At 38.4% G+C, this 22,842-nt stretch overlaps 1 protein-coding gene across 3 annotated transcripts in view; it reads right to left on the bottom strand.

Annotated features, from left to right (window-relative positions):
• TFEC (transcription factor EC) overlaps nucleotides 1–22,842 on the bottom strand; it is a 126,782-nt gene that overhangs the window by 64,366 nt on the left and 39,574 nt on the right. For 2 of the 3 annotated variants that reach the window (XM_082255423.1, XM_082255425.1), the window contains exon 2: nucleotides 819–1,070. In XM_082255423.1, coding sequence (XP_082111549.1) covers nucleotides 819–1,070 — 252 coding nt within the window. Of the gene's footprint in view, nucleotides 1–818; nucleotides 1,071–1,957; nucleotides 2,063–22,842 lie in introns of those variants that run through there. The other variant, XM_082255424.1, reaches the window with a different exon arrangement.

Below are 22,842 nucleotides of genomic sequence, written 5' to 3'. Positions count from 1 at the left end.
ATTGGGAACATATCTGAGAGGCAGAAATGCCCGTTACTCAATGAACTGCCAGCAACTTCAGGAGGAACCCTGGTTGAGAAACACTGAACTTCATGTAAAGATATGTACAGAGCAATAAACATACCTTTTCATTCAGCCTTTTTAGACGTATTTGTTATTTTGTTATGCCATTTAGGGGGATTAAATATTTGTTTATCTTTTACTATACAAATGATTACCAAAGAAGCAGTTAGTAAAAAATGAATCATAAACTTTAGCTGGAATTTTAGTTGTACAAAACCCTTATATTGGCAATGTATTTGCCAATATCCTGTTAAAACCTAAGATGGTAAAAATGGTTAGAGTTTCATTTTTACTAGCCTAAATAAAAAACAATAAAAAAATATTTATTAACAAGCAATGGTGTTAAAATCACCACACGATCCAGCAATATAACAAACAGGAGTAATCATGCTTTAACGGACCATCGGTGGAAAAAAGTTAGGGATATACTACATAAGAGTTCATCCATGTCCAATCAGATCAATGGACACAGGAAGGAATTAGAACCCTAACTGGATCTGGAATTGGAGAACACAAAAATGTATTGTTCGGCTAACTATAGATTACCATTGTGTACTGTTCTGCAAACTATAGAATACCATATTGTTATAGTTTTAAAAACTCGTTTTTTAAAGTGTACGTATACAGTAAATGTTTTTCCCTGCTAGATAACCTTTCCTTTCTTCTGAGACCTCAGGTTGTTAAAACAGTAAAAAGAGACATCTCCCGGTTGTACCTCTTTTCATGCAGCATTACTAGTAGTTTAAACAGAATACCTCGTTTCCGTGACAGGAGTCCAAAGTTAATAGCTTTGACACAGTAGCATTTTCTGTGCAACTTTCAGCCACAGGAGACATATGTCCATTCCTTACAGGTGGTGTAATCCCTACTGGCTGGATGCTGTGTGAGCGTGAATATGACAGAGTCTGCGCAGAAAATTTGGTCCCAAGTGTTAAGTACTGTTTTACTTGTTGCCTTTGTGTTTGTTGTAGATGATACTTTGCTGGGTTTTCTAGGTGTGTTTGAACCTGTAATAACAAAGAAAATGATGTAACAATTACTTTTATACACAGTATAAAATATGATTCCGGATTATTGTTTTAATTTTTATCATTAGACAAATATATGGCTATATTTTTGAACTGATACTTGCTAAGCTTTTGAATTGATTTACCAATGTAGTATAAGCTGAAATTAAATAAACTGAATGTTCAATTTTCAAGGTGTATATTGACTTAATATATAAGATAAAGTTGTGTTACCTTAAAATACACAATAATCCGCCTGGGAAATAAAAAAAAGAAGTGTGGGCTTGCATTTGACTAATGGAAATTAAACCCAGCTTTATCCCAAAATACAGCAGCAACTATTTACTAAACTTTATTGGGAAGATTATACTTATGGGTCAGATAACAAAAGGTTTTTGCAAAAAGTGTAAAAAATTGTTTACAAATGCAAAGCTCAGTTGAAAACATTTCAAATATCATAGGTAAAATAAGAGTTCTGATTAATGCCAGCGGGTTAATGCAAATTGAAGATAGTATATATTAGAGGGGAAAAAAGAAATAAAAAAAAATGAAAAGGAAAAAATTTTTTTTTTGTTTTTTTTTCTTTACACACATAATACAAGTTTTCCAGTTTAGTACTAAAATGATATCTATGAAAAAATGCTTTTGGCATGTTTAGAACCATAATATTATGCGTTAATGGTTTACGTAAAATATAAATAAAGTTCAAGCAAAAACACATAAAAAAATCAATAGGAAGGAAAAAGGGTATACCTAATTACACATTGCTAATATGTTCAATACTATTTGCATGGCAGTCAGTAATATGGAACTTAAATTAACTTTTGCATATACTAAATGGTACATTTTAAAACAATTTAGAAATAACAGAAATCAGCATTTCTTACCTCATAGTAGGAGCAGTCATTTAAATGAGGCATTTTTTCAACAATTTTGACAGAAAAGATCTCAGTTAGGTCCTAGCATTGGAAGCACCAACTACACAATCCTCTAGAGGTTGCAGTTCAATAGGGACAATGTTTGAACTCAGTAGGACTTTATAATCTTACTAAGCATGATAAAGGATCTAATTGGCTACGACGAAGCAATCCTTTGATTGCAAAGATTGACAGTTACTTCAAATAGATCTGCTTCTGTAGATGTCACATTCCTTTAATTTAACCACGACAGGGATACTATATACAACATAAACTGTATTGTCAATTGATTCTTGCATCTTTAGTCCAGTGGGCTTACTGATGGTTAATTGAAAAGTTGTAGTAGTAAATTCTCCTTAAATGCCCCAAGTGTAAGTATTTTTAATACGCTTTTAATGATCAGAAGTAGCAATGCTTGATTTACAACACGTATTTATTTCATTGCTACCTAATTACACAAACTATTTAGAATTCCCTTAACATACAGTACATTAACATGCATAAATAATCCACATGAAGCACTCTGCATATAAATGAAGCTCATTTTGTCATCGCTTTGTAATAGTTACTCAGTTATTCACTTACTAGGTGCTTGACATCTTTACTGTTATTTTAATTCTTCCTTAGAAAATGAATTACAAAGACCCATGAGAAAAAGCTATGATCCATAATAAGTATTAAATGTGTTTATGCTCACACTACTCCAATCTTAAATATACCAATTTCCAGTTAACTAATTTCGAGAGTGTTTCACACTATATATAATCTTTAAAGCATGATACATTTACTATATATATATATATATATATATATATATATATATATATATATACCAAAAAAAGAGAGCGCCACTTATGGGTCTAGAAAGGTAAATGCACAATGGCGTTTATTTTGGTATATATATATATATACTCCCCCAAATTTTTTGCTTGTTTATTATATATATATATATATATATATATATATATATATATATATATATATAAATATACACCAAAAAAGAGAGCGCCACTTATGGGTCTTGAAAGGTAAATGCACAATGGCGGTTTTAATCAACATTTCGACGAGGCACAAGCTCCTCTTTCTCAGGATAACAAACAAGTGAAGCAACACAACATATATACCCCATCCATCATTATCACCCACATATGATGACATCAACAAGTGCAAAGTTCCAGCTAAAAACAATCATGGGAAAATGTCCAGATTTGGGAGAACAAAAAACAACAACAAACGTACCTGCAGAACAGACATAAAAAAAAAAAAAAGAGAACAAAACTCAGGCAGCAAAGACAAATCTGCATGACATAATATCATGTTATCTATGGCCGTCCATGTTAAGGCAGAGCTGGACTGAGGGAGCATGGTGAACATGTAATGTGTATGGGGAAAATACAAGGGGGCGCTGCAGAGCAGCCTGAAGCACCAGAAATGTAGATTAAGAGACAGGTGCAACAACAGACATGAACCCAGTGTAAAGTCACCAAATAAATGTGCTGAAGGTGAAAATAATAAGATAAGTGATAAATTAAAAACAGTTTGAGATCAGAACAGGGAGAGCACCGAAGGTGCCAACACCCATAGCAGAGTAATCCCAAAGAAAATGGATAAGGAAAAAACGTCACAGACCTGTAGCAGGTGCCATCAGAAACCCCCTCTCCTGTGATCTCCTTTCTGTACTCACTCCAAATATCCATATATGTAAAGCTTCATTTTAAAAATTTCCTTGGACGTATCTGAATGTTTTAGGTAAACACAGGTTCATGTCACCTCAATTTACACTTTTAGTAAATTAGTCTTGTTGTCACTCACCTATTAAAACTCTAACAATGAACTTCTCTTATTTGTTCCCTCATGATCTGTTAAATATACCACTGAATGCACTTTTATAACAGTTTTAAAAGGACAAAAACAAAACATTCCCAAAACATTTTCAGCTAAAAATGTCCACTGATCTCTACCTGTCCTGCATTATTTTATGTTGCACTGCTCCTAAAAAATAAGGAACCCTTCCCCTTCATGTTCTGAAGAAAAGTGGGGGTTCTGTAGTCTTGTCCCATTTCTGCTGTCCTCATACAGTTGGATAAGTGAGCATTATCACCCCAGAACATAAACGAGTTGATTTACTAAAGACAAAAAGACTGTGCATGTTACAAGTGCAGTTGCACTCATTTTCTCCAGAGCTTAGTAAATGTGGTAAAGCTTCACTTTATAATAATACTGCAAGGAAAGTAAACAGCATTTTTTTTGCACAAGATTGGATGATGGAAATCAGCAGAGCTTCGTCACATTCACTATGCTCTGGGTAAAATGAGTGCAACTGCACTTGCAAAGTGTACAGTTTTTTTGCCTAAATAATCACTGACTGTGGAAACTTCACACTGGACCTCATGCAACTTGGATTCTGTGCCTCTCCACTCTTCCTCCAGACTCTAGGACCTTGATTTCCAAATGAAATGCAAAATTTTCCACAGTCCGTGATTATTTCAGGAGCCATGTCACCTGCTGGTGTTGGTCCACTGTGTTTTATCAAGTCCAAGGTCAGCGCAGCCCCTCTACCAAGAAATCCTAGAGCACTTCATGCTTCCCTCTGCTGACCAGCTTTATGGAGATGCTGATTTCATTTTCCAGCAGGACTTGGCAACTGCCCACACTGCCAAAAGTACCAATACCTGGTTTAATGATCATGGTATCTCTGTGCTTGATTGGCCAGTAAACTCGCCTGACCTAAACCCCATAGAGAATCTGTGGGGTATTGTCACGAGGAAGATAAGAGACACCAGACCCGACAATGCAGACAAGCTGAAGGTCACTATCAAAGCAACCTGGGCTTTCATAATAACTCAGCAGTGCCACAGGCTGATCGCCTCCATGCTACGTTGCATTGATGCAGTAATTCATGCAAAAGGAGCCTCGACCAAGTATTGAGTGCATAGTATACTGTACATGGACTTTTCAGTAATCCAACATTTCTGTATTAAAAATACTTATTTTTAATTTAAAGAAATAAATGCTGGAAATATATCACTCTGTGTGTAACACACCCATATAAAATATGAGTTTCACTTTTATAATTGAATTACTGAAATAAATAAACTTTTTGATGATTTTCAAATTTTATGAGATGCACCTGTATATTGTGTATAGTGTTTGAATAATATATACACATATTGACTATATGAATGATGTTTTTTTATTACAAAAAACATCCTGTATCATCTACCCTCTATTTTTTTTCAGATTGTACTTTTGCATAGTTCCTTGCCAGCCCTGAATACTGCTGAAGTAGAGAGACTGGGCAAGCATATTGCTCATTTGTTCCTGTCTGGTTTCTCATTTCCTCTCAATAAGAACTTCAGCAATTGCACAGACACCTGTAACTTGTATTGCAATGTCTATACTTTTTTTCCAGTCAGCAAAATTATTTAGTGCTTATTCAATTGCAAGACTTCCTTTTTTCAAAATATAGAATCTGTACAATTGATTTTCACTTGTCAGAGTTGCCTGATCAGATAATTTATAATAATTTCAAATAAGAGGAGTTTTGTTTGTTATTTGTATTATTATTATTATTATTATTATTATTAGTAGTAGTAGTATTAGTATGTTGACCTTTCCCACTTTTCAAGCAACTTATTTTCCAAATGCTAAAACTAATGTAACAACCTAATTAAACCAGCAAAGTATTTCTTATCACATTAGATTTGTGTTGTTATGAAACATTTCTTACTGTCATTTTTAGTGCAAGTGTTAAAACAGTTAGGACAATGGGGATTCTACATGGTAACATTGAGAAAGCTGAGTCTGCAAGACAATGGTGTGATACATATAATGAGCACTGTCTTGCTTAGTCAGATTCATAGACAACTGACTGCAATATCTGCTACTGACAGTTCAGGTTATGTCTACATAATCTCCAATGGTTGTCAGTGAGTGAGCATTAAGTGTACCAAGTGTCTTACTGACAGTAAGATCGCAATTCTGCATAGGAATTGCACACACATGAGAAACTTTTCTTTTTGTTATATGACCATAAACTATAGAGCCCTAGATTTGTTTTAAAAATGTTAAATTGTTACTGAACCTCATTTCAGAATATTGCAAATGGTCAAAGAATTTGATTTAAAGTGTATATTAACCCAATAACTATTTTTTTTTTTTTTTGGTTGTTTGGATTCATGCCTCACTATATCCATTTTTCTTAAAAAAATTGTTTTTGTGAATCTGTTGTAAAATTCCTTACCTGGGAATCCTCCCAGCACTTCCTGTTTCAAGCTGATAATGCTAAGTTGTTGCTTCCAAATTGACAGCGACATTGATAGCCTATAATGAGCTATTACAGATGTCTGTTGGGCTGCTATCAGATGGGCAGCTGAATAGAAAAGAGGAGAGTGCATAGCAAGGTAATAATGTTTTTTCTAATTGCGAGACAATGTCTTAGTGTTTTGAGCCCACCGTAAGTGGTGTTACTGGCAGGATCTCCAGGTAGGAAACTTCGCAACAGTACTGTATACAGTTAAACATAATGACAAACATACTGAAAATAGAGTTTGGTTTACATTATTATTATTATTATATTATCATTATTATTATTATTATTATTATTATTATAATACAAGATTATAATTTGCACAGGCTTTACATTATAAAGGGAGACAGTACAATTGCAATACAATTTAATACAAGAGAGTATAGGAGGGCCCTGCTTCTGAAAGCTTATAATCTACTACCCTATCAGTAGATATAAATAATATCTGAAACGATTATCTAAAAAATATTCAAAGTTAGGTTCTATCCAAGAACTACTTACATTTGTATACTTACATGGTATGTACACTTAAAGTGGAATTAAAACCTAGCACTAACTATTCTTAAAAGTACTTCTTCCCCCCCCCTCCTCATACCTATCTCCCATACCATGTGTAAAAAAATGATTGCTTCAGTTTGCTTCAATCTGGTCATGTGATCCTGCAGCTCTGGCTTCCCTGTGGCAGTGGGCAGCCTATGGGTGTTGTCATGGCACTTGGAATTCCCAATCGTTATTGAGCACTCCATGACACAGGGGAGATGGAGCTGCAGGATCACGTGACTGGACCAGACCAGATTGAAAAAAGATAATGGTACCGAAGGCAGAACATATATACTATAATAAAATAATAAACTGGACTCAAACTTGTGGATATAATAGGCCACGGGCCTTTTATTATAGGTTTCAATAAAATTATTAAATTAAACCATAACCATCATTAATACAACCAACCACACAGTTAGCTCAGCCATAAAAAGCTTGAGCTAATATTACCAACTTACAGTCCCCTTTCACTTTGAAAGGGACAAAACCTCATAATATGAGCCGCTTCAAAGGTGGGAGGGCAGGGCATTACTCCTCTTCTGATCCCCGCTGACTGACGTCTTCTCTTTTCTTTTATAGGCAGCTGCTCCTGCCATATAGCCGCTTTTTACCAGTAGGACAAATCACAGATAAGTACTCTAACCTATTTTTTTCCTTTACAGCAACTAACTAACTAACTAACTAACTAACTAACTAACTAACTAACTAACTGTCTTGCCACAGTCCGATATATGGAGGGCGGGGATATGTCATGCCCCTCCCTCCATTTTCAGTATACAGATCCTTTTTTACACTGGGTAGGCGAAATAGGTAGGAGAAGGGGGTAGGGAAATTTTTTAACAATAGTGTTATGCCTTAATTCCATTTTAAGGATGAGTTTCCAAAATGAGAATGACTTTGTTCCTTTCGATTTTAATCTCATTTGGGCAGGGTCTTATATCTATTGTTTGATATAGTAACGTAAAGTGTTTATTTGTATGATAGTAAAAAAATGTTATTGCCTTTATTTATTTTGGAACTTATAATGAGTTTTTAGAAGCAATCTTCTACTTGTATCTTTAGTATTTACTATTCCCTTTGCCATTTATTTATATTAAAGTGTATTATCTCAGTATAAATAAAAAAAGGATATGATGATGAATATGTACATGTTAGTGATTAGTTTACAAAGATAAGAATCATTACTAAAAAAATGAATGCAAAGAAAATAAAATGTAGTTTTGTAAAAGTGGCTTCGTACAGCGTCAATTAATCTAACAAAGCAGTTTGATCAAACAAAATAAATAAATAAAGGAAGCAAAATGAAATATTAGAAAATATTAACTTGATCATTAAAACCAAGGTGAGATATGCATTCCTATTTGCCATATATTTCTAAAAAAAAATTTAAAAAATTCAAATTTTTTAAATTCCTTCAATGTCGGCAGCAAATTAGCTGTCTCATGCTATCCACTGAAGACTTAGCATTACATTTTTGAATTAGTCTAAATCCTTGTCACCAACCGTTCACATCTAAAAGGAATGTCTTTTATCTACCAGGTAGATCAGTTGCTGAGACAATGTCCTACTCTTAGCTACAGCATAATTCTAAGCTGGCTTTGATTCCTATTTCTGTAGCATTTAGAACATTTTTTCTCAGTCCATTAGATTCACACTTCATAGAATATTTTAAGGATAATTAGGATGTCATTTAACAATAAACACATGATTCTTTATTTTCTGTTACCTTAATCTAATTTTTAGTATGTACATACTGTACTTGTTCTGCTATAGGGAAGGCTTTCAATAGCATCTGTACATAGCCCATGTTTTTAGAGGTCTTCTTCCATTATGATATATTGTACAGAATAATACTGAGCACATATTATTCCCTTCAGTGATTATTAGACAAATCCACCTTTTAGTATTTTAAATACAGAATGTTACAGATATGTTACACAGTAGAAAAAAAACTTTATAGCTATATACTGTATCTCTCTCTCTCTCTCTCTATATATATATATATATATATAAATATATATACTGTGCATTATATAGTGTGTATGCACACATACTATATATGTGCATTGAAACATGCATACAGAAATATATAGGCATACCATTGCTAAGACAAAGCCTGCCACCTTTAAAAATGGTGTAATTATCTAAAAACGTTACATTGCCACCCCATCCCACAATAAAAGCATGAGGAGTGACTAAGAGTCGGTTCACACTACTCTGACTTGGGACACGACTTGTGTGCCCTCAAGTCGCCCCAAGTCTCTTGTCATCACAAATTCAATGTAAATGAATGAGAGCCGTCTTAATATGCACTACTGAAGTTGCTCCGACTTTAGAAAAGGTTCCTGTACTACTTCATGGCGACCTCTATCCAACTTGTGCACATAAACTTCAATGGGAGTTGCCTCTAAGTCGGATCCTTATCTTATTCCAAGCGATTTGTGATCAGACTTTCCAGGAAGAATAAAAAGATTAGCCAGGCATTCCCCACAGACAAAGTCACCTATCATTTAAGTCTCTTCAAAGTAGTGCACAAGTCTCTTCCAAGTCTCTTACAAGTCGCTTACAAGTCGCTTACAAGTCTCTAAACAAGTCTCTTTAAAGTCACGCCAAAAAGTCGCTCCTTCATTGGGCGACTTTCTGGTCGTGGTAGTGTGAACCAGCTCTTAATGCCTCACTGTCTATAGTTGCTACAGTTGCAGCAAGGTGATTGATCCGTTGCTTTGGTCTAGAACCAGGCTGCCACTCAGTCCTCTATACAACCAATGTTCCTCTAAGTGCAAGGAGCAGCACTGGAAGTGGTGGCTTAATGCTTCCCTTCATATCTAGTTCAGTTATAGCTGAAAGCAATGAAGACAGACTTAAAACTGGTAGTGGCTGTGACATTTTTGTTAGAACATCTTTCACTCTAAGGCCCAATTTACACCTGTACATTCCAGAAATAAATTCTAGAAAAGAGGAACGTGTTTCTGAGCACATTCCCTAGAACACGCAAAAATCCCACCAAAACACATGATGTGCTTGCGGTTCCATTTTTTCCTAATGGCACCCCAAACATGGCTAGCATTCACATGTTTTGTCACTCGAATAATGCATCAAAACATGCAGTAAAAAACAGGCAAAGCTCACTGCCTTAAAAGGTGTGGGAGCTTTTTTGGTGCACTTATCTCACGTAGGTCAACCCATTTATGTACGACTCCGGAAAGATAAAAAAAAAAAAAAAAGCAGTAATGCGAAATCCCACTATACCTAGTATGAATGGGGCCTAAATGAGGAGCATACTGATATGGACAAGACAAGAAAACTGTCTCAAGGTGAAAGGAAGACATTACAGAAATGATAGGTGGTATTGAAGAAGATTAGCTTTGGCAATATATCAAAATAGACAACGTTATCCAGAAATAATGCTGCAACTAAGGTTGGTCCCACTGGAGCCAGGGATAGTGGCTTCTAACTTTCAAAGTGTTGGGCCCAGAATAACTTTCATCTATGAGAGCTCAGCAATTTTTGGGGATTTCCAGTTTGGCAGTTTTCCTCATGATTGCCAAATAACACTATCTGTCATTATGGGCAGACAAAGAGTATGATGTGGCTCTTCAGGCTCACATTTGGGAACTGTGGATTCCATGCACCAAATTGCATCACACCTTCCTGTGGTGGAAGCACTGGGAAACATTTCCCTTGTCCACCACTTCAGTTTGGTTTCCATTCAAAATTTTGGAGCACTTGATCATTATTATTTTTTGCTGTTCTGCTGTTACTAATGCTCGCTAGTTCTCTTTAGGCCAAGAACTTATCACATTAGGGATGAGTGAAGAGATTCCAGCAGAATCTCTGAAATTGTCTCATTGAGCTATTAAGTTGAAATTTATTGGGAAAAAAAACTGTTTTTTTGTTTTATTTAAAGGGTTTCATTTTTTTGGATGTATTTATGATAATTTAGGTTAGAAGATTGGCAACAAATCAATCGCAATCTACCAAATATTTGAGGCCATGTAATTGGTAGATCACAACCACAGTGTCATGGTCATCACTAGCATTGGGCACACAGAGTACATGGCCTGCATCTCTTGCCTAATGCCATGGATGCAACACCACTGCCATTTATGTTCCCTGGTGCTATGGCTGCCTGACATGCTGCTTTCAGGCAGCCACAATTCTGTACATACAGGTGGTGGGGACAGGCTTAAACAGGGCACAGCTCATTTTACTGCTTCAGCTCAGGACCACTGCCTCCATGTTTTAGCAGAAAGCAGGGACAAGGAACTGATGAAGGTGAAGGGAAAGCCAGCAGTGGGACAGAGAGAAAGGTAAGTTATGGCTCGTGTGTGTGTGTGTTGTCCGAATGTCCCAGTAGGGGTACTGCTGTGCTATAAAAAAGGTGGTAAACCAAATCATAAGGGGTTCTGTGTACTAAGGTATATATACTCCTCCTAACCCCTGTACTCTGTTTGGTGGTCTTTATGATACTTTTGCTCCTAACCCTTGTGTATTGTATGCTATACACTGCTGACTCCTACATTCTGTATGTTATGCCCTCCTGACCCCTGCACTTTGTATGTTACAAAATCCTGGTCCCTGCAGTGTGTGCATTATATATGTTTAACTGTCTGCAGTCTGTACATTAAACACTCCTGACCTAGCACTCAGTGGGGTTTATTTACGAAATCTAGAGTGTTCAAAATCTGGTGCAGCTGTGCATGGTAGCTAATGAGCTTCTAATTTCGGCTTCTTCAATTAAGCTTTGACAAAAAAAAAACTTGGAAGCTGATTGGTTTCTATGCAGAGCTGCACCAGATTTTGCACTCTCCAGTTTTAGTAAATCAACTCTAGTATGTTACATACAGTGCACCTGACCCCTAAACTCTGTGCATTACACACTCCTGACCCCTGAACTAGATAAATTACACACTTCTGGTCCCAGCACTCTTTACATAAGCCCTATATTAGACCTGGGGTGATGAATTAGTGAATACTAAGTTTCTCATTGAAGCATAAAAGGAAGGATAAGTTTATATTTATACAGTGACATTCATATTATTATATTTTTCAAGTTTTTTGTAAACCTCCTTTACTATTAATGGAGACTTGCTAGGTTATTTCCTTAAAACAAAACCCTGAGGAACCCCAAATTTCCACCCCATGGACAACTATGGACACTGGTAAAATTATGCTATGCATGAAGAACATCTGTAAATATATCTTATATTCTGTATTTCACAATACTTTTTTTTTCCCTTATTCCTTTTTTTCCCACCCCTCATCTTTTTTTCTAATTTCTCATCATCTTTGGACCCTCCTTAAACAACATGGAAATGCTTATTCTGCAACCAATTGGGACTATACTGCCTTGATACACAAATCGAACCCTCATCAATGAATTTTTTGAACACCTACATATATCTTCGTTTTTGACTAGACTGAGGGTTCCAACTTTTCTACTGACTTTGATTCTTGTGTATATGCTTGCTTTTGTAATAAAAAAAAAAAATGAATAATGTTCAAAAACAATGCGTGCTCCACCCTAATGATATGTCATCTCCTCAATATTGTTGACATATATATCTGCCTCTCCAGGATTACCTACCCATGGTTTAGATGACTTAATTTATTATTTTTTATATTTGTGCATTTGTACTCTTTTTTGTTTGTTTGATTATTACTGCATGTGTTTACTGTTTATTCAAATTTTTTTTTTTTACCTTTTTTCAATAGTTTTTTTTTTACGAAATATAGGGGGGACTGTTTCCTGAACAGGTCCAGGCTAAATATAAGGAGCTTTTGTAACTGTAAGGTGTCATTTAAAGCCAATTGCACCCTTAAAAAAAAGGCATCCAAATTCCACCATCCCTATGATTCCATTGCATTTGACCAAAATAGCCAAGTTTTGTCTACACCTTCCATTTTGTTTTGAATTTTTAGGGAAATAAAGCCTTCTAATTTCACTCCTCACTACTTAAGAGTGGCAAGCATTTAAGGAGTATTAAAAAAGGATATTTACTGATTTTTACTGCGGCTTGTGCTGGTTTAATGTATGCTTTCAAAAAACAAAATATGTACATGTCAAGGTAATATAGCCTACTGATGCAATAGAAACTAGGTACTTTTGAAACCTAATAAATCAGTCTATCCACATGCTTTCTAGTTTAATTCAAAATATTTCTCTGTGCATAAAAATGTGTTTCTTTAAAGTTATTTATGAATGCAGATAATACGGATGTGATCACAGATGCATATTAGGATTGTTCACATGAGCACATAAAGTGGCTTGGTTACGCAAGCTGGATCTGTAAACAAAACATTCAGTCATTGATATGTGTGCAGTAAATACTAAGTCTATGTATATTTTGCATATTCTATTGAGCTATCATTTAACCCCATAACATTAAAGTTCAGCCCTTTTAAGAATAGCTTGACTAAAGAAGCAGCTCTTCTGTGTTTTTCTCAACAAAGGTCAAACTTAAAATATCTTGCATATTTGCTGGTGCCTCATCTATTTCTGTAGATGAATGACCTAAAATAACTCGAGCAACTATAAATGATGAAATATGACATAAAATTATACAATATCATTCATGCCTGTCAGGCATATTAAAACACACTATGTATGTATTTATAGGTTTTCCCACCAGCAGACTAATGTGTATTTTTAGATTCTATATTTATATATTAACTCTGTTAATTTATATTCATGTCAGATTTATTCACACTGTACTGCATTCAATTTCTCAAGGATGAATAAGATAAAAGAAATCTATTTTTGGTTCAAAATCAAACATTTCTGACTAGAAAGAATTAGCAGAAGTAGAAGTGGATAGTAACAGAGATGTACAGGAACCAATTTGCTAAGCATGGAGGCTCCCTGGGAGAGAATGCTGGTTAAATCAGCAATACAGTGTTCAACATACACACATGTACATTCACAAGAATGACCCCTAATAAAATATACATATTTTCTAATTCATATAACTATTATGTAGAATATCCCAAATGTATCTAACTTTGCAAAGCTGAAATTCATTGTGAATGTTATCTACATTAGTTATTGTAGTAGATTTGTATGTTCAAAGGGAAATATTTTGTCCTCAATTGTGTACAGTATATAAGCTGTGCCTTTTTGCTCAAAAAAGCTGGCCATGGGGCGTGGCTTGCGCGCAAACTGAATGGCTGCTTGAGCCGATAGCTCTCTGGGACCAGCCGGGATATCGCTAGACAGCGGGGACATATCGCTCGACACAGCACCACCACTTACCTCCTCCGACAGCCCGAAGCCCTGGGAGGATGTTCAACCGAAAACGGAAGGAAAATCAGGGCCCCACGAAACTCACGGCCTTCTTCTCCAGGCCGGCCTCACAGGCAGGAAGGATCCAAGATGGTGCCGCCGCGCCAGCAGGCCGCAACAATCCGGCGGCGTATACAGATCTCCCTGATGCGGACCCCACCTCATCGGCAGATGGACCCCCACCTCCTTCTCCTCCGGACTCCGCCACAGCGACGCCGATCTCGGGGAGCCCTCGAGGATGCGGATGGATGATCATGGCGGCACAGGACCCACAGTGAGTAACAGCCTTTACTCCATACATTCCCTGTCATCCCTGCAGACCTCCATATCAGCTTTCTCTACTACAGGGCAACCTGTCATGGACACAACCCTAAAGAACATGCTTATTACTTTTCAGTCCTCATTGATGTCTAACCTGTCCTCTATCATGGATAGATTTGCACTTGAAATGAAGAATGTGGGGAGCAGGGTGCATTACATGGAACAGAGGATGGAGGACTGTACAGATACTATTAATGATCTTGTGGATGCATATACTGAGCATAAAGAGGACAATATCTGGATCAAAAACAAGCTGGCAGATCTAGAAGATCATTCTCGCTGCAATAATGTTAAAATAAGAGGCGTTCCTGAGGATGTTCCTCCTGCAGAGTTGCAGCAATACGCAACCACCCTGTTCTCCTCTCTAGTGCCTGCGTTAACCCCTATTGAGCTCACTATTGACAGGATTCATAGACTGCCTAAACCCAAGTTTTTAGAAGCCTCAGACCCCAGGGATGTTCTCTTGAGAGTTCATTTTTATCCTGCAAAAGAACAAATCCTGCAAGCGTCCCGAGCACTGGGCACTCTCCCAGCCCCCTACACGCAAATACAATTGTTCGCTGATTTATCCCAGCACACGCTGTAACAACGCAGGCAGCTTAAAACGCTCACCAAGGCCCTGGCGAACCACAAAGTTACATATAAATGGCGACACCCAGCTACCCTTCTGGTCACCTACAATGGGATCCCTCACACTATTTCCACGATGGAAGGAGGGATGAAATTGCTACATTCCTGGGGTATTATCCCCGATCCACCGAGGGGCCCTCCAGATTTTCCACGTCAAACCCCGCCACCAGCCCAGGGGCATCACCAAGGCAGCTCCAGGCAAAGGTTCACACCATAACTTTACCTAGTTCCCCATGATGAGCTACACATGGCCCGGCCGGCCCACTTCTGATTGATTTCTGTGCCCTTGCACCTTAGTTTCCACCGGAGGTGGATTTACCCCCCATTTATATCAGCAAGCCTGACCCAGGATAACACTTGCTGAATTTCACCTGTTACCAGATTGTCATTTTTGAACACAAGCTCACATTTTTTCCACTTGTTCTGCTGTTTTCTTTCCCTACGTGTTTTACTGCAGAGTAGAGACTTCTTCCATCCTCATCTGAAAGTATCGGAAGTTCCTGCTGGTCATTTCATCTGAGACCTTCTTTCTCATCACCGGATACCTCAGGGATACCGCACCTCGGTGGGACTCACCTGGTTACTGCTCTTCTCCTGGACCGCAAAAGACTCACATCCGAATAAACAGCTACTTCTACATAGGCATTGGTGCCTTCAGGTACTGTCATTCCTCTGGAGATCACCCTCTCCACACAGCGCGTTCACTGGTGCTTCTCTCATACTGACGTCCTCTTGCAACCTCCTCATTTGCCATGTCCATTAACATAGTCTCATTAAATGTGCGGGGTCTGAACCACCCTCCCAAAAGGTCATCTTTATGGTCTACGGCCTCGTCTCTGAAGGGGGACGTACTTTGTATTCAGGAAACCCATTTCGCACAGGATGCTACACCGAAGTGCACTCATAAAAATTACCCATTCATGTACCTTCCATCTTGCAAGAAAAAGAGGAAAGGTGTTCTAATTGCTGTCAAAGACTCCATAGACTTTCAACATCATGCCGACATCCTTGACCCCAAGGGCAGATTCATCATTCTTCAGTGCACGATACTGGGCAGACGTTTCACCATCGTGAACCTGTATGCCCCGAATCAACACCAACTTTCGTTCGTTAGATCAGTCGTGGCCAAAGCTAAAGCCCTAGATTTTGGGAATCTCCTTTTATGTGGTGATTTTAATCTCACGCCCGACAGCAACATGGACTCAACGGCCAAACCTAAACGTCATAATGCTTCTCTGTCAAAATATCTTTGGTCTCAGGAACTGTATGATGTGTGGAGGTGCTGTCACGTTCCTATCCCCGCGTCACGGCACATACTCACGTATAGATTTATGTATATCAGACAAAAAAGTGTTGGAATGTGTATCCTCGGTGGAACTTCACACTGCTACCTGGTCTGACCATTCCCCATTAACTATCACACTGACCCTAGGTCAGCACGCCCACTCTCCATTTGTTTGGAGGCTGCATAACCATCTATTGAAAAACCCGACCTACTCGTCGTAAGTGCATCAAAACTTACAGAATTACTTGTCGGATAATATGCTAGACGACTCGGACCCGCTGGTAGTGTGGAATGCCCACAAGGCAGTTTTAAGGGGGGTGCTTATGCAAATAGGAGCTAGGGAAAGGAGAAGGAGGTCGCAACGTCTGAACGACCTGACTACACAACTTTCTTCCCTTGATTCCCAAAACCAACAAAACCCCTCAGGGTACCTCACTAACCGAATTTTCTTACTTAGGCAGGAAATAAGAACCATGCTTTTAGAAAAGTATAGCGACACCCTTAAGAAATGGAAAACTAATTCTTACTCCACTGGGCAAAAGGCTTCTAAAGCCATGGCCCTTCGTATTAAAGGACAGAGGATTAAAGCTAGAATACCATTCATTCACCATCCCCACTCTAAAGAAAAGTTACTAAAGCCCAATCTTATCGCTAACGCATTTAGCGCGTACTATGAAACCCTCTACAATATCCAAGCTGATCCAGATAGTCACCAACCTTGTCCCGCGGATATTGCCGCCTTTCTCAGCAGTATAGATCTTCCCACCGTATCTCCTGATACCTTAACAGTCCTCAACCAGCCATTCACTGACTTAGAAATTGGTACGGCAATTTCATCCCTTCCCAACCTGAAATCCCCAGGCCCGGACGGATACACGGCGGAATATTATAAACAGTTCTCCCATCTACTCACGCCACTATTGGCTAAAGTATTCAACTCTGCTGCTACCTCCTCCTCCTTTCCAAAGGAAATGCTTAGCGCCATGATAGTGACTTTACCTAAACCTGGAAAAGAACCCACTCAGCCACAAAATTTTAGGCCAATCTCACTCCTGAACATTGATGCAAAATTGTACGCTAAAATAATTGCTACACGGTTACTTCATATCCTCCCAACAATTATTCACAAAGACCAATCAGGTTTTACTAAGGGTCGACAAGCATCTGACGCAACCAGGAGGGTTATTAATGCCATACACCACATTCGGAACAACGGAACGCCTTCTCTGCTTCTGTCCTTGGATGCAGAGAAGGCATTCGACAGGGTCCACTGGGGCTTTTTATCTGCAGTCCTACGCAAATTTGGATTTCATGGCTTCCTGTATAGCGCCATAATGGCCCTGTACTCGAATCCTTCAGCAATGGTACGCACGCCGGAGGCGATCTCCACCCCTTTTACAATCACCAACGGTACTAGGCAAGGGTGCCCGCTATCACCCCTAATATTCAATATGGTTATGGAACCCTTAGCTGAACATATTCGATCCAACTCTCATATATCGGGAATAGATATAGCAGGTACCCAACATAAAATAAGTCTATTTGCAGACGATGTTATCCTCATGATCGCTAATCCAACTAGCTCTCTACCAGAAATCCAAAAGATCCTTAAATGGTTTGGGGAAGTGTCCATGTACAAGGTCAATGAAACCAAATCGCATATTCTTAATATTGGTGTGAACGCTTCTATCAGCGCTCTGTTACAACATCAGTTCCCTTACTCGTGGGCAGAACACAATCTCTCATACCTCGGTATTAAGCTAACGGCGAACCCGAAAACACTCTTCCTACATAACTACATCCCAGCACGTGACCGACTCCAAGCTGACCTTAAACAATTACAATCTCATAGTTTCTCATGGCTAGGGAGGCTAGCAGCGTTTAAGATGATGTACCTCCCACAACTACTTTATATTTTCCGGACCGTGACGATCCCAGTCCCAAAGACATTTTTTCACTCATTACAATCCCTTATCTCCTCTTATAGTTGGCAGGGTAGAAAACCCAGATGCGCTCATATAAAAATCATTAAACCTCGATCTCAGGGTGGGGCTGGAATGGTGGATATCTACGACTACTATTTAGCCTCTATCCTGACCCAGCTCCGTGAGTGGTTTGATCCCACGTCTCATACTCTATGGCGGACTATGGAGGCCTCTTACTGTATCAGATCGGATCTCCCTGCATGGCTATTAGCTACGTCCCTGGGGGCAAAAATTCCCTCCCACTTTCCTCCCCCTATGGTGGCTTCAGCTACCGCTTGGAAATTGTTAGTCTCCCAAAACAACAAGGGCCTAGACACTGTAGACCTTCCAATCCCTCTGTCGGCCCTCCATTCACTGATGACGGATTCGTGTTTCACATTATGGCAAACCCGGGGCATAACCAGTATAAATGATCTCTATGAAAGTTTTAAAATTATCCCTTTCCCTGTCTTGCAGAATAAATTTCACCTTCCCGATACTGACCTCTTCCTACACTTTAGAACGCGACATTTCCTGTCTTCTCTACCACGATGGCCATTAAAAGTCCAGACGCAGGCTTGGAAATTTCTCTCCTCTAGCTCGCCCCCCAAGGTCAGGGGCATCACTACTTTCTACAATATTCTCCCACAAAAATCGGTTTTCTCCAAGTCACTCCCCCACGTTCAATGGGAGAGGGACTTGGGGATGGAATTCACGGACAAACAATGGACAGATGCACTGAGATTAATATAAATGAATAAAACAAATTTATGCAGCGCTAGCAATGAATTAGTGAAAATATAAAATTATAAAATTATGATAGAACCATTCTATATCATACAAGAACTCATAATATAATGTATCAATCACACTAAGTGCATAAATAACTATTAAGTTATTTATGCACTTAGTGTGATTGATACATTATATTATGAGTTCTTGTATGATATAGATTGGTTCTATCATAATTTTATAATTTTATATTTTCACTAATTCATTGCTAGCGCTGCATAAATTTGTTTTATTCATTTATTCTAAGATTTTTCTTAGTGTTTGCAGCAGCTGCACACTTTCACAGTTTATCACCATAATTTATCACTATTGTGCAGCGCGGGTTTAAATTTTTTTTTTTATTTTTTTTTTACTGAGATTAATATACTCATCGACTTGTAATTTCAACCTTTGGGAACTAACTCTGAAACTCTCGCTTCGTTGGTATCTCACACCAGACAGGCTTAGTAAATTTGACGTGAATAATGACGGTAAATGTTGGCGAGCATGTGGAGGAGTAGGTACTCTCTTCCACATCTTCTGGCAATGTCCCCATATACAACCTTTTTGGCAGGCAATCTTCTCATTACTCTCAGACGTGACTAACACTCGTATCAACCCAGAACCGGGAATGGCCCTCCTCTCCATAGGAGGTGAGCACCTACGCTATGATCTACGAAACACTGTGACCCACTGCTTACTTGCGGCAAGACTACTCATAGCTAGCTCTTGGAAACAGGCAGAGACACCACCACTCAAAGGAGTGATTGACACGGTTTCTACCAATTTCTCATACGAGAGGTCATTATCCCTGAAAAATCAATCCACTGCCCGTATGACTAAGCTTTGGCAACCTTGGATTTCTTGGCTTAATAGATTATAAACCCGCCCCGAATCTACTGACGTGTTACGAGTCTACCAGGCCGAGCCCTGGCGTCCCAGGCTTGGACACAGTATGGATCCCAATGGGGGTGTCCTTTCCTGGGTCGTAGGGGTTTCGGAGGTGTATGATCTACTAAAGGGGTATATTATTAATATGTTTTGCTTTTGATGACATATAGTGGCAGCTAGGATGATTTTTACTTTGTAAGGTATCTGGTTCCCATGGAAGAAGAACTATGACCACAGGTTTCATGCATATGCTTACGTTTCTACTCATTGATATTCACTCGCCTAATGCTCTGTTTACTTATGTTACTTGACACAGTATTATTTGCAATCTTTGTTCACCTTTGGGAATTGTATTCCCCTGTTGTCAATATTTTTGTGTTGAAACTTTAATAAAAAGATTTATACAAAAAAAAAAGCTGGCCATTCGCTGATCGAAATTTTGCAATGCAACAGGGACCGGCTGAATTTTAATCACTGCGTATCTGTTCCCTCTGGACAGAGGTTGAATATTTAGCCTGGGTTCACACTAATGAAAACACAGATATTGCATGTGATTTGCACCGCATTGCTGTGCAGATCACATGCAATGTCTGTGTAATGCAAATTCAGACATAAAGTTGTATGGCTGAAGTCCCATTAGATTTGCACGAAAAAGGTGCAGAAACCTTTTTTTCCTGCACTGGAATCGGGTCGCATGCGATCCAATTTCTGTCTGAATTTACAGTTCGGCTGCGATCTGTGAACCGATCTGCGGGTGTCATTAACTTTGTATTGATAATTGCCTCGGTTCGTAGAGATCAGTGTGAACTGCCTGCTGGGGAGACACGATGCGGTAACTAGAATTGCGCTGGTTCCCACATCGCATATGTGTGAACCCAGGCTTAATCAATTTCTGTCAAATGGAAAAATGTCCTTAATCAGTGTCTGCAGCCAATCAGCTGAAGCTGCTGATCAGTGTATTCAGACAACAGCACACTGTGCTGTCAGAATACAATGTCACAGCAGGATTTTCCCATCCACCTCATTATGTGGATAATAATCTTATCTTAATAATCTGTTAACAGTGTATGGCCAGATGAAATCACACTGGTGTCTGTGTATGATCTGTTCCCTGCTGTAGCAGATATTCCTTTGACTATAAATTGGTTTCAACTGATCAATTCTCATTACTGAACCTTACATTTTCATGACATTATCTAATTATAGCTAGTAATTATTATCTTCCGGCAGGTAAAGTCACCAATGAACATCCATAGTAATCTAAATCTCTACTCTTAGACTTTATAATAGTGCAACATTAGCTCTACTGCTTTTTATGTATTCTTTCCAGAGACAAAGTGCCAAGTTATAGGGACATCTTGTCCCCTACCTTACCCCAGTGCTGATAACAAGCACTTAAAAAAAATATCACAATATGTATAACAATGGTATCGTCAGAATTACAAACAACTTAAGCCCCGTACACACGCACAGATTGTTGGCCATAAATTGTCGGCCAACGTCCGATTGTAGGCTTGTTAGTATGATGCTTCCGACAACCAACTGCGACTTTTCGGCCGAAAAAAATCTGGTGTGCATGCTATAAAATTTTTGTTGGCCAACAACAGAACAGCTGATTGTTCCTCAGTCAGTACAGATTTCGGCAGACAAAATTCAGATGAGCAAGACTGGGCATGCTCAGAGAAGAAAAAACACACGGAAAGTCAACCAGAACATGATATCACTTCTGAAGTTGGTTTTTGTTGGCCAACAAAAGTCCAGTGCAAGTCTAGAGCACATTTCAACCAACAAACAACACTGGACAAAAGACGGCCGATCGGTCGGCCAACAATCTGTGCGTGTGTACGAGGCTTTACTAAAGAATTTGTTAACAGTCAGCTTTACCCAACTCCACCAGCTCAGACAGAGTTATTAGTTAATAATCATGAGCTAAGGCAAGAAACATGACAACCTCCATGGATTCATTTAGCTTTAAAGTGTCATTAAACCCAGACTATGAAAAACTCTTATTACCTGAGTGTGCTGATGGGAGAGTTGAATCTTTTTTGTTTTCATTCAAATAGTTGAATGGAAAAAAATGCATAATCTATGACCGCCTTACACTATTACCATTCTAAATAAAATAAATATTGTTGAATAATATATAATATACTTATGAATAATAATAATAATACCAATAATAATAATAACAATAATAATATGAATAATAATAATAATAATAATAAATACTATAGTGCATGTAGAAAAGGCTTTAAAAAAAGAATCAGGCCTATAATTTTAGGAAAAAAATGCAGCTTTTAGTACTCTGGATTTGGAAATGAGTAGCTTTCAATACACTGAGCTGGGAAATTGAGTGTAAATACACTGAAACAGCGACATTGCTTTCTAACAAGGGTTTTTCACAAAATGTAATGGGAGTGTGCATGTGCCACATGCATGACTAGCTATCCTTTCCCATTCTAACTAACACCAAATATGGCAGCCTACATCTTTGCAGTGGGCTTTTATGTGGTGAGAGTATCCATGGACCTAAAGTATAACTCTTTTAGTTTTGGACAGAGTTGAGTGGGATTAGGGCCCCTGTTAGGCTTTTATTGCTGTCTGTGTCCCCTTTAGGGAAATTCATCTTCTCAATTTGTCCTGTTTATCATTATCATTGAAAGTGAAAGTAAAAGAAAATCAAAAATTTGGATTGTTCCCAGAAACGTAATAGAGGGAAAATGTTCCAATGGGGACACTAGTTCTGGTGACCTGGGGGCCCCAAGGGATTGCTGGAATTTCCTCTCACTTCCTGTTTTGGCAAATCTCCCCAATGGGACACAGACGGCAAGGAGTTATATTACACCCTTGCAGGAGGTG

The sequence above is a fragment of the Pelophylax lessonae genome (assembly GCF_965119305.1).
Source record: "Pelophylax lessonae genome assembly, chromosome: 4".
Classification (NCBI taxonomy): Eukaryota; Metazoa; Chordata; class Amphibia; order Anura; family Ranidae; genus Pelophylax; species Pelophylax lessonae.
The sequence above is the reverse complement of the archived record's forward strand: the minus strand, read 5'-3'. Positions and strand labels throughout refer to the sequence as shown.